The sequence below is a fragment of the Tupaia chinensis genome, unplaced genomic scaffold (genome assembly GCF_000334495.1).
Source record: "Tupaia chinensis unplaced genomic scaffold, TupChi_1.0 Scaffold000498_1, whole genome shotgun sequence".
NCBI lineage: Eukaryota > Metazoa > Chordata > Mammalia > Scandentia > Tupaiidae > Tupaia > Tupaia belangeri.
The window spans coordinates 1,328,215-1,338,760 of record NW_006160010.1 but is presented as its reverse complement, the minus strand read 5'-3'; the positions used below and the strand labels follow the sequence as shown (position 1 = coordinate 1,338,760).

General features: G+C 40.7%; 1 protein-coding gene across 1 annotated transcript in view; it reads right to left on the bottom strand.

Annotated features, from left to right (window-relative positions):
* ADGRV1 (adhesion G protein-coupled receptor V1) overlaps positions 1–10,546 on the bottom strand; it is a 618,101-nt gene that overhangs the window by 110,233 nt on the left and 497,322 nt on the right. Inside the window, exon 86 of the mRNA XM_027774960.1 lies at positions 4,686–4,843. Within this exon, the coding sequence (XP_027630761.1) occupies positions 4,686–4,843 (158 nt within the window). The remainder of the gene's footprint in view (positions 1–4,685; positions 4,844–10,546) is intronic.

Sequence of the window (10,546 nt, the reverse complement as noted above, 5' to 3'; positions counted from 1 at the left end):
AAGAGAGAAATCACCACAGGGTAGGGGGGAGGATGGCCATGCATGCACACAACTGGTGTGAGTTTCAAGCCACCAGTTCTGGGACTCGAACCATGTCAGCCAGGAGAGAGTCCAGCAACTTAACCACTACACTAACTGCTGGCAAATTATTTTTTAATGTTTAAAATTTTGTTATAGGGTGCATGTGCTCCCATAAGAGAGACACAGAGAGAGAGAGACAAAGAGAAAAAGTGAGAAAGTGCTCCCCAGGGGAGCAACCACACTGTAATCCCTTCTCTTCCACCCTTCTCTAGGGATTTCGGGCATGCACGCCAGGGCATGTCAGCCATGTAGGATCTGTGCAGTCAGCCATGTAGGATCCAACTGTCTTACGACTATGTCACTGGCTGGCCCTGATGTGCATAGATATGTTGTTCTTTCTCTCTCTCTTCCTTCTTTCCTTCCTTCTTTCCTGCCTATTTCTCTCTTTCTTTCTTTCTTTCATTTCTGCACATGCACTCACCAGAGAGAAACAGAGAGGGACAGAAGAGAAAGGAAAAGAAGGTGAAAAAGCACTCCCAAGGGGCAGATGACCATCCTGAAATCTCTTCTCCACTCTCCTCTCAGAATTTTGGGCACACACACACATGTGCCCGGTGCATTTCTCAAGCCGGCAGGTCTAAGACTCCAATCATACAATCAGCCATGTGGGATCCAGGGGCCTTAACCATTATGCCACTGGCTGGCCCTCATCACCTTTTAAATATTCTGTTTTGTATGTTCTCTAACTGCTCTGTATACAGAATAAGGCAGAAGGCAAAAAGATGAATATAGAATGCTGTCTGGCTGGGTATTTGGTAAGTCAATGCAATGGAATTCTGGCAGAAAGATTCAAAGAAAATGTCCAATGGTCCTTCATAAGGCAGACTGAAATTTTTTTTAGAGGGCTGATCTCATAATTTGGTGATTAAGGAAACCAGATTCCACATGGGCAAGTGGAGCTTGAATCCTGGCCCCAAGGCGTGAAAAACATGCCAGGCAGGCATGTGTGCACGTGTGCCTCAAATGATAAAGGGATGGAGGAATGGAGGAGAAGAGATTGTGGTGTGACCATCCCCCAGTGGTAGATACTTTCTCTGTCTCTCTCTCTGGTGAGTACACATGTCCTCTGGCAATTATAGAAACAATTTTGGGGGGAGGGAATTTTGAATTTAAGGTAAGTGGAGTATATTCAATTGGAGGTGACTTACAGAAGATTGTGAATAAAAGATAAAAGATCAGGTCTACACCAAAGTTTAACATGTAGTTTTGAGAAGCATAGAAGGCAAGGAGAAAGAAATATAGTCCTAATAATAACTTTCAAAAAGATACCTACAAAGAGATCAATAATAGAAACTATCTAATTTCTACTTTTGATGATATAACAGTTCCTCTTCTCCACAACGCTATATTTAGACTGAATGTCCATTCGTACAATTATAGGGTTTGTATGGGGCATTATTACTATTTATACAACAAACATTAATTAGACTCCTAGGCATTCTGCAAGGCCCCGAGAACACAGAGATGACTGCAAATGGTCCCAGCCCTCAAGGAACGAATCACTTATTAAGGAAATCGGCCCCACACCCCAAAACGGGACACTACGCCATTCTAAGGTAAGTGCCCCCGTGACTGCAGAGATGAGTGGTTTAAAGGCACAGATTAGGAAGTGAGTAATTCTGATTTGGCATGATTCTACAAACGGGCAATTTCAAAGGCTTTGCAGAACAGGTAGAATACTGGGAGCTTCCAAAATTTTCGTAGAAGAATGGAGTGAGGTCTTTGGAAACTGACTAATGTTTATCAAGCACACCATTTTTCCTAAGACTATAGAGTTATTCTAGACAGTTTTGGGGAGTCAATGATTATAAGAGGGCGATAAGCCCCCTTACCTCTCTCTGACCCATTCATATTTTCCTGCACCATTTACTGAACACATGGATTTATCAACTAATTATGAGAAGCTCAAAGTGGAAGTTTCCTTACATAGGTAGAGATGGGCGTATTGGCAATTCTGGGAAACAGTAAATAGATTAGCGCGGTCAGAATGCAGGATAAAAAGTAACTACCTTGGGGACCAGCAGATGGCGTAATAACTATGTCATTGGACTCCCATGTAGTCGACTGTGGTTCGAGTCCCAGACCCGGTAGCTTAAACTCATGCTGGGCACATGTGTGTGCGTGCCCAAGATCCCGAGAGGAGGATGGAGGAGCAGGGATTGGGGCATGGTCATCCCCCCTTGGGGGCGATTTCTCGCTGTCTCTCTGTCTTTCTCTGTCTTTCTGGTGCGCACACGTGCCCCATAGCAAAAACCTCCCCCCCGCAAAAAAAATAAGTAAAAAGTAAAAAGTATAGACCTTGGGAATGGAAAGATGGCCCAGAGGTTGACTGTGCAGACTTCTGTAAGCTAGAGACAGGACTTTTGGGCAATGAGAGAGACCTCAAGTGACCGTAAAGCAGGAGTGTGCAGGGATCTACTTTACATATTTGAAGTATAGACATCTGAGATCATGACGTCGAAAGCAAAGTCTGAAAGCAAAGTCTACTTACAAAGATACTTAAGAGAGTTGAACTATGAAACAATGACTATTAGACAGAACTGTCATGAGAATAGGGGAATTATACATATCATATTTTTTAATTTTGGAAAGTCATGATAGAACAATACTTGTATTAATATTTCACTGCAAGATAGAGTTCCCTAGTTGAGACACAACTGTTCTTGGACTTTCCACATTATGTTCAATGTTTAAGGGCTTATTTTCAGAGATGGTACCGTTTCACCTACTATATCAGAGATGGATCATATCCAAGAGGCATACAGGGTAATTTAGACGTTTGAAGGATTAACTCACTTTGTTAGATCCTTACAGTATCACTACTGAAAACATACCAACACTGGCATTTCCACATTGCATATGAAACAAAACAGCTCTTTCCATTTAGGGAAAGGAATAAATAGTCTTTCACTGCAGAAAAAGAATATGCATTTTAGTGAAAGAAATTTTAAGTTGAATAACAGTATAGCTTCTAGATACTTTTTTTTTTTTTTTTTAGGTTTTGCCATAGGGTGCATGTACTTGCCAGAAACAGAGAGGGAAAGCGAGAAATCACCCCCTTGTGGGGGATGGCCACACAACAATTCCGTCTCCTCCATTCTCCTCTTGGGATTTGGGGCATGCACACACACCCAACACACCTAGTGTGATTTTTAAGCTTCCAGGTGTGGGGCCTGAACTGTGGTCGGTCATCTAGGAGTCCAGTACCTTAGCCACCATGCCACTGGCTGGCCCCCAACTTCTAGCTACATTCTATTTCTCATCATCTATTTCTACATCAAATACTACATTTTTATTAATGAATGTAAGAGTAATGATTACATTATGTCAATTTCTTCCCATACAATGATTGCATGACAATAGAGAGAGAACAGAGAAGAGCTGTCTTGGTACTGCGATGCTACCAACAACCACACAAAATAATACAAGAGTTTCTTCTCTTTATACCACAAGGAAAATAGTTTTGCATCTTGCCTGAGCCAGTTCAGAAACTAGAAGCCTTTTCTTACATTAGCGACATCCTGCAAGTGACAATATCTTTTGAGGCCCTAATAATGTAATTTGACATTATTCTAGGGACTTCACATATAGCACTTGCTTAGACTTTGAAAAGAACTTAAAGTGTGAAGAACCTAAGAGGGATCTTCTTCCCCCAGTTCCTAAGATTCCCCCCAACAACTCGGTCACTCATACAATATTTTCGAGAGTTTCTGTGTGTAGGTAAGTGGTTATTTTTATTTAAAAAAACTCTAAGGGACACTAATCTAACAACAACAACAACAAAAAGAATCAGATCATAAAAGCCTGTGCTAAGTATGATTCACAGGGAAAAAATGAGCTGCAGGGTATGCCAATTGAGCTGGAAAGACTTACGCTCTTAAGTAACCAGACATGTGTAGCCACTTACGAAGCTGTCTTATTACATGTGTGCGTGCGTGCGCATGTGTGTATATACAGAGTGTTTTATTTTGACAGGATCTCACTATGTTGTGATCCTCCTGCCTCAGCCTCCTGAGTGGCTGGGACGACAAGAGTGTACCATCCACTCTGTTTTATAAGGTGAGACAGAAATTGATTGTGGGCCACCCACGTGGCCTCAATCTGTCCACAGCAGTACCCAGCACATGCTACCATGACTGGGCCTGACTACATGTGTTTAAATATCTATCAGCACAGTCAGAACTTTACATGTAAGAGAGAGCTCTCAGGAGCATTGTGGAGGTTTGCTAGACTATGAAAAGGTCTCAGAACCTGAGAGCAATGATTTGATTTCCCAAGTTGAATGCAGGTTGTTATAGCCTGAGTTAAAGAAAGCTTGGGAAGCCACTTCCAAGACTGTGATTCACTTAGTTGAACACTCATACCTTAAAGACAAAACTGGAACCAGCAGCGAAACCTACAGAGCCCCATAGAAAGACAGATGTCAGAGAGTACAAGAAGCATGAGAAATTACAATGCTATAGCTTAACTTAGAGCTTCAGAGCTAAAAGCTGAGCCGACTTTCACTTATTTATTTATTTTTTGGATTAAACCTATTTGATCACATTTTCCCCACTGTTAAAGAGTTTCCCACTTCCAAAGTACCAAGACAATTCCTTTCAAACCTGCGGCATTTGTTCTTCCTCTGAAGACATCATCATATGCTTTCCACTGTGGCTTCACCTGGTAGGCGTGAGTGAACACCACACACACCACCACAAGGCACATCAAAGGAACGAGAGCTGCAGTAAACAGAGCTGCATAGATGTTTGGGATGAAACACCTGTAAGAGCAAAGAGCAGGGAGAAGTGAGACAACTTCCATACCAGTATTTCTAAATTCAGAGTATTTACTGGGTTGTCAGGAAAGTCATGCCACATTTTTGCATAGAAAAACACAGACAAACACATCACGACTTTTCCCACGATCCAACAGTTGTCTTTTGGTGCCTGTGGGGGATTGGACACAGGACTCCCCAACAGAGACCAAAATCTATGAACACTTGAGTCCCTTATATAAAATGGCATATGACATGCATGCACAGCATTTGCATCTGGCCTTCACGCATCCTCCCACATACCTTAAACTTATTTGCATGTAGCCTTCACGCATCCTCCCACATACCTTAAACTCTCTCTAAATGACTTATAATACAGAATACAACGTCTACACATTACTTCATTCACGTGCGTTCAGTATGGTAATTGGCATGCAGCGAATTCAAGTTTTGCTTTTTGGCAATTTGTAGAACTTTTTTATTTCAAATAGTTTCAAGTTACAGTTGGTTCAATTTGCAGATGTGGAACCTACAAATACAAAGGGCCGATGTATATCATATCATCACTTTATGCTAGTTCCCTGTGTCTAGATGTTGGCAAAAGTCTATTTTTGGTTTGCCAAACTGAAACTGTTTGAGTAGAGGCTACATAATTAAATCCAGTCCCCTATTTCACAAAGTAGGTCCTATGAAATAGTCTACCTTTTGGGAAGCTCAGAAAACTTCAGATAAGGCTATGGCCAAGTAAACTTGAGAAATACACATGAATGTACCTCAGAGATTCAGGGTATGTATCTGTCATAAAAAGATTATATAAAGCGTTGGCCCTGTGTCACAGTGGCTAAGCACAGTACACTGGGAGCCACAGTCCATGTGGCCGATTATGATTCAAATCCCAACCCGACTGCCTTGAAAAACATGCCAGGCACATATGCATGTATGCCCCAAATCCTTGTGGGATGGAGAAGTAGAAGAGAAGGAACTGTGGCATGACCATGTCTTTTGGGGGCTGCTTTCTCTCTCCTTCTCTGGCAAGTGCATGTGCCCTTCGATAGATAATAAATAACGAAAAACGACTTTAGAACTTGGAGTCAATATATCGGGACTCTGGAATTAGGCTGGCATTGAATGCTAGCACCACATCTTTTAAAAAACGAGTGACTTAGGGCCAGAAGATACTGTAGTGGTTACGGCAAAGGACTCTCATGTAGATGACTGTGGTTCAAGTCTTAGACCCGGAGTCTTAAAACGCATGCCAGGTGCGTGTGTATGCATGCTCAAAATCCCAAGAGGAGAACGGAGGAAAAGGTATTGAGGCATGGCCATCACATCCCCAGGGGTGATTTCTCACTTTCTCTCTGTCTCTCCATTGAGCACACACACCCTATAGGAAAAAAATCTCTGTCTAAAAATTAAAAAAAAAAAAAGTGACATTAGGTATACATTTCTAACTTTGCTGAATTGTCCCTCTTCTTTAAAATAAGAATTATAATAGTGCTATGATGGAAATTAGTTGTGAAGATAGGCTGAAATAATTTACATAAAGCATTTAAGTAAATTTTGTTTAACCTAGTTCTGGACTTAAATAATAACTGAACCCTCTACTTCTTCACACATACACACACACACAGACCCATTCTTGTACTAATGTTCCTGGAACACACTTTATAAATCACAAGTCTAGCTAGAGAAGGAAGGAGCAACAGGGAGGCCGTACAATCACACAGAGATAGAAGGACTAATAGGCAGCCCCCAGCCAAATGCATCAGCAGGGACCCCTGACCAGCCTGCTATGGGGTTCCTACAATCCCAGAGAAAAATAGGAGCAACAAGGAGTCCCTGTAATCCCAAAGATAGAAGGTAGTAGCTGCTGCCCCACAATGCCACTCTGCCCCTCACTCTTCTTCTTTTTTTAAAATAATTATTCTATTTATTCATGTGTTTCTTTTAATTTGATCAGAGACACACACACACTGATAGAAAGAGAGGCAAAGTGAGAAAGCAAGCCCCCAGGTCCAGGACTTGAACTGTGGTCAGCCATGTGGGATTGTCCAGCACCTTAACCACCATGCCACCTGCTGGTCCCCTGCCCCTCACTCTTCTAGGACAAACAGGCAGGCCCAAGCTAAACTGCTTGGCTTGAGCTCATAAGCAAGGACTCCCACCCAGCCTGCTATTGTAGGGGCTCTCCCATCCACACAGTGTGCAAGTACACAGCAGGAAGTGGTATGCCATCTTGCATTCTACCTGTCAGCTCAGCCTCCATACACATTGAGAGCAGTTAGGTTTGGGTATACAAGAACCAAACACCTGTAAATAGCAGACTCTGGAGGGATTCTTTACCCATAATTCCTTAGTAGTAAAAGAAGAGAAATTCCCTTCTAAATAACTAAACCCTAAACTACTGTGGATTCCACATTCTCACTCAGAGTAGAGGAGGGAAATTGGCATAGAGCTTATGCATATAATAAAGAAGTGTGGGGCTACACAGCTACAGAAACATATCCCAAAGTAAGAAGAAGTGAATATATGACCAGATGACTAAAAGTCAAAGCAGAGCCCCAAGAAATAGTAAAAATCAGGAAATATAACCCCAAAGGATCATAATTTCTCACCAGCAATGGATAAAACATAAGAGATCACAGATCTGTCAAAAAAAGAATTTAGAATATTCATTGTAACAATATTCAATAAGATGCAAGAGAAAACAGACAACCAATTTGAGGAGATAAGAAAATCTGTCCATGACTTGAAGGAGGAGTTCCATAAAGAGACACATTGAAAAAAGGATCAAACAGATTTTCTGGAGATAAAGAATACGATGCATGAAATCAAAACCTCCCTCGAAAGTATCAACAGTATATTAGACCATGCAAAGGCAGAATCTCTGACCTTGAAGACAAAACCTCTGATTTAGTCCAAGCAATTGAAAAGAACAGAAAAATCATTAAAAATTAGTACAATATACAGGAAATCCTACACACCATTAAATGGCCAAATACCTACATAATAGTTATTCCAGAACGTGAAGAGACAGGTAGCGGCCTAGAAAACATCTTTCAGAAAACTTTCCAAATTCAGAAAGGCATGTGGTCATCAAAATTCAGGAGGTACAAAGGATATCAAATAGATCTAAGATAAAAAGAGCCTTTCCAAGGCATAGCATAGCCAATTAGTAAACATTAAAGGTAAAGACAAAAATTGCAAAAATGGCAAGAGAGAAATGCCAAGTTATTTACAAGGGTCACCCCATTAGACTAGCACCAGACCTCTGATGAAACAATGCAGACAAGGAAAGAATGGAAAGACATACTTAAAACTCTGAAAAAACAAAAAGCTATTTCAGCCAAGAGTACTATTTCTAGCAAGATGATCCTTCAAATAGGAAGAAGAAATAAAATCATTACCAGACAAACAAATACTGAAAGAATTCACCAAAATGAAACTGACTTAGCAAGGAATACTAAAGGGACTACTATGGCAGGATAGCTAAAGGAAGACAAATAGAAGTCAGAGAACACAAAACAGCTAGTAAAAAAAGAAGTTCACTTATTGATAATAACCCTGTATGTCAAGAATAAATGTAGATTCAACTATTTTACACACAAGCAGGTTTACATACAAATCCACCAATTATTTGATAGACAGCTGTCTCCACAGGTTTCAATTTATATATTATAACTATTATTCATTGTATAAAACTAGATAATAGAGGAAAAGTACAGAGTGTTACAACTGAATCTTCCTTTGGAAAGACTGACTCAACAAAAGGCTAAAATCAAGAACTTTGTCGAGACTGTAAATCACAATATCACTGGTTTTACTATGACTTCCCTTATAAACATCTCTTACCAATTGTGTTTTATCTTTGCTTTTTCGAGGACTCATTTCTTTATGCACAGTACAATACTATGGTCTTATGAAAACTCACAGTGTGTAAGAAGTGTTCTTTTTCTATCACTTCCTAATGAGTTATTGTTATGTACAACTTGACCTACCTCTATATAGACCAGTGATTGATACCCACAGATTTTTTTTTCAGATTTTTTTCAATTATTTTCACCCACAGTCTTCTACATGGAAATGAAAAATTCTTTTTTCATTGGCTATGTTAAGATTATCTTTGTTAATTTATGAGGTTGTTTGTTGCCTGATTTTTTTTAAATAATTTTTTAAAGAATAATTTATTTATTTATTACTTATTTTGTTTTTTTACTTATCCATTTTAATTTCACCAGAGAGGGACAGAGATAGAGATAGAGATAGAGAGAGAGAGAGAGAGAGAGAGAGAGAGAGAGAGAGAGAGAAAGAGAGAAAGTGAGAAAGCAAGCCACCAGGTCTGGGACTCAAACCGTAGTGGACCATGTGGCAGTGTCCAGTACATTAACCACCATGCCACTCACTAGTCCCTGTTGTGTGATTTTTAATCAATATGTTTTCCTTTAGAATTGTATCTCACAGTAAAAAATTCTGTAGACCATTCAGTACAGAATAACCATTACCATTATGCACCCTATGAAGATATGTAATGGGGACCAGCAGTTAGCATAATGGCTATGTCATTGGACTCCCATGTAGTTGACCGCAGTTCGTGTTCCGGACCCGGTGGCTTAAACTCACGCCGGGTGTGTGTGCGTGTGTGCCCAAGATCCCGAGAGGAGAATGGAGGACAAGTGTGGTCAAATCCCCTTGGGCATGATTTCTCACTTTCTGTCTCTCTGTCTTTCTCTGGCGAGAAACAAAAACCTATAACAAAAACCTCTCCAAAACAAAAAAAAAGATGTGTAATGCTTACATGTAAATCATAAATTATAATAAGTATTTAAAGAGAAAAAATTAACTTAAAAAGAAAAAAGAAATCAGAAGTCTAGTTCAACTCATGTTTCAATTAACTGGTGGATTCTGGGTAGACTCAAAGGCTCATTTCTATTCCTTCTAGTTAGTTAACCTCAAAACAACAAAAAGAACACCTTCAAGGCTCACAGTTACGGGGCCGATGGAGTCACCTGCTGATGTTCAATCATGTCTGCCTGGATCCCTTGACCTCGTAGGCTTCTCAGGGACAAGAGTAACAAGGAATGAGTCTGTCCTGCACAGGAGACGGTCAGGCCATCTCCCCATCTCTACTTCTCTCTCCTTCCTTTTCTATCTCTGTCTCTCCATTTGAATTTTCCTTCCTGGAATGAGCCTAACAGAGGAAATAAAGGAGGGAGCTCATGTAACTCTTAGAGAGCGAATAATGAAGCATGACTTGGCCTTGCTTTTCCACCTCCATCTTCTTTCCTAAACTTCCCTTGTGGGCAGAGAGAGAGAATTCTTTAAAGGCAAATATGAGAATACTCAGCACTCCACTCTGACACCTCCATAAGCTTGTTTTTCCAGTGACTGACAGTTTTGTCAATCGTAAGCTATGCATTTCCCTATGAGCCATTTACTCTCTTGAAAGAAAGATACTCATGCAGTTGGCGTAATGGCTATGTTGCTGTACTCCCATGTAGTTGACTGTGGTTTGTGTCCTGGATCTGGTGGCTTAAACTCACATGGGGTGTGTGTGTGGGCGAGCCCAAGATCCTGAGAGGAGAATGGAGGAGAAGGGATTAGAGTGGGACCATCCCCCCTGGGGGGTGATTTCTCACTTTCTGTCTCTCTCTGGCTTTCTGGCGAGTACACATGTCCTATGGCAGAAACCTCTCCAAAAAAAGAATCCCA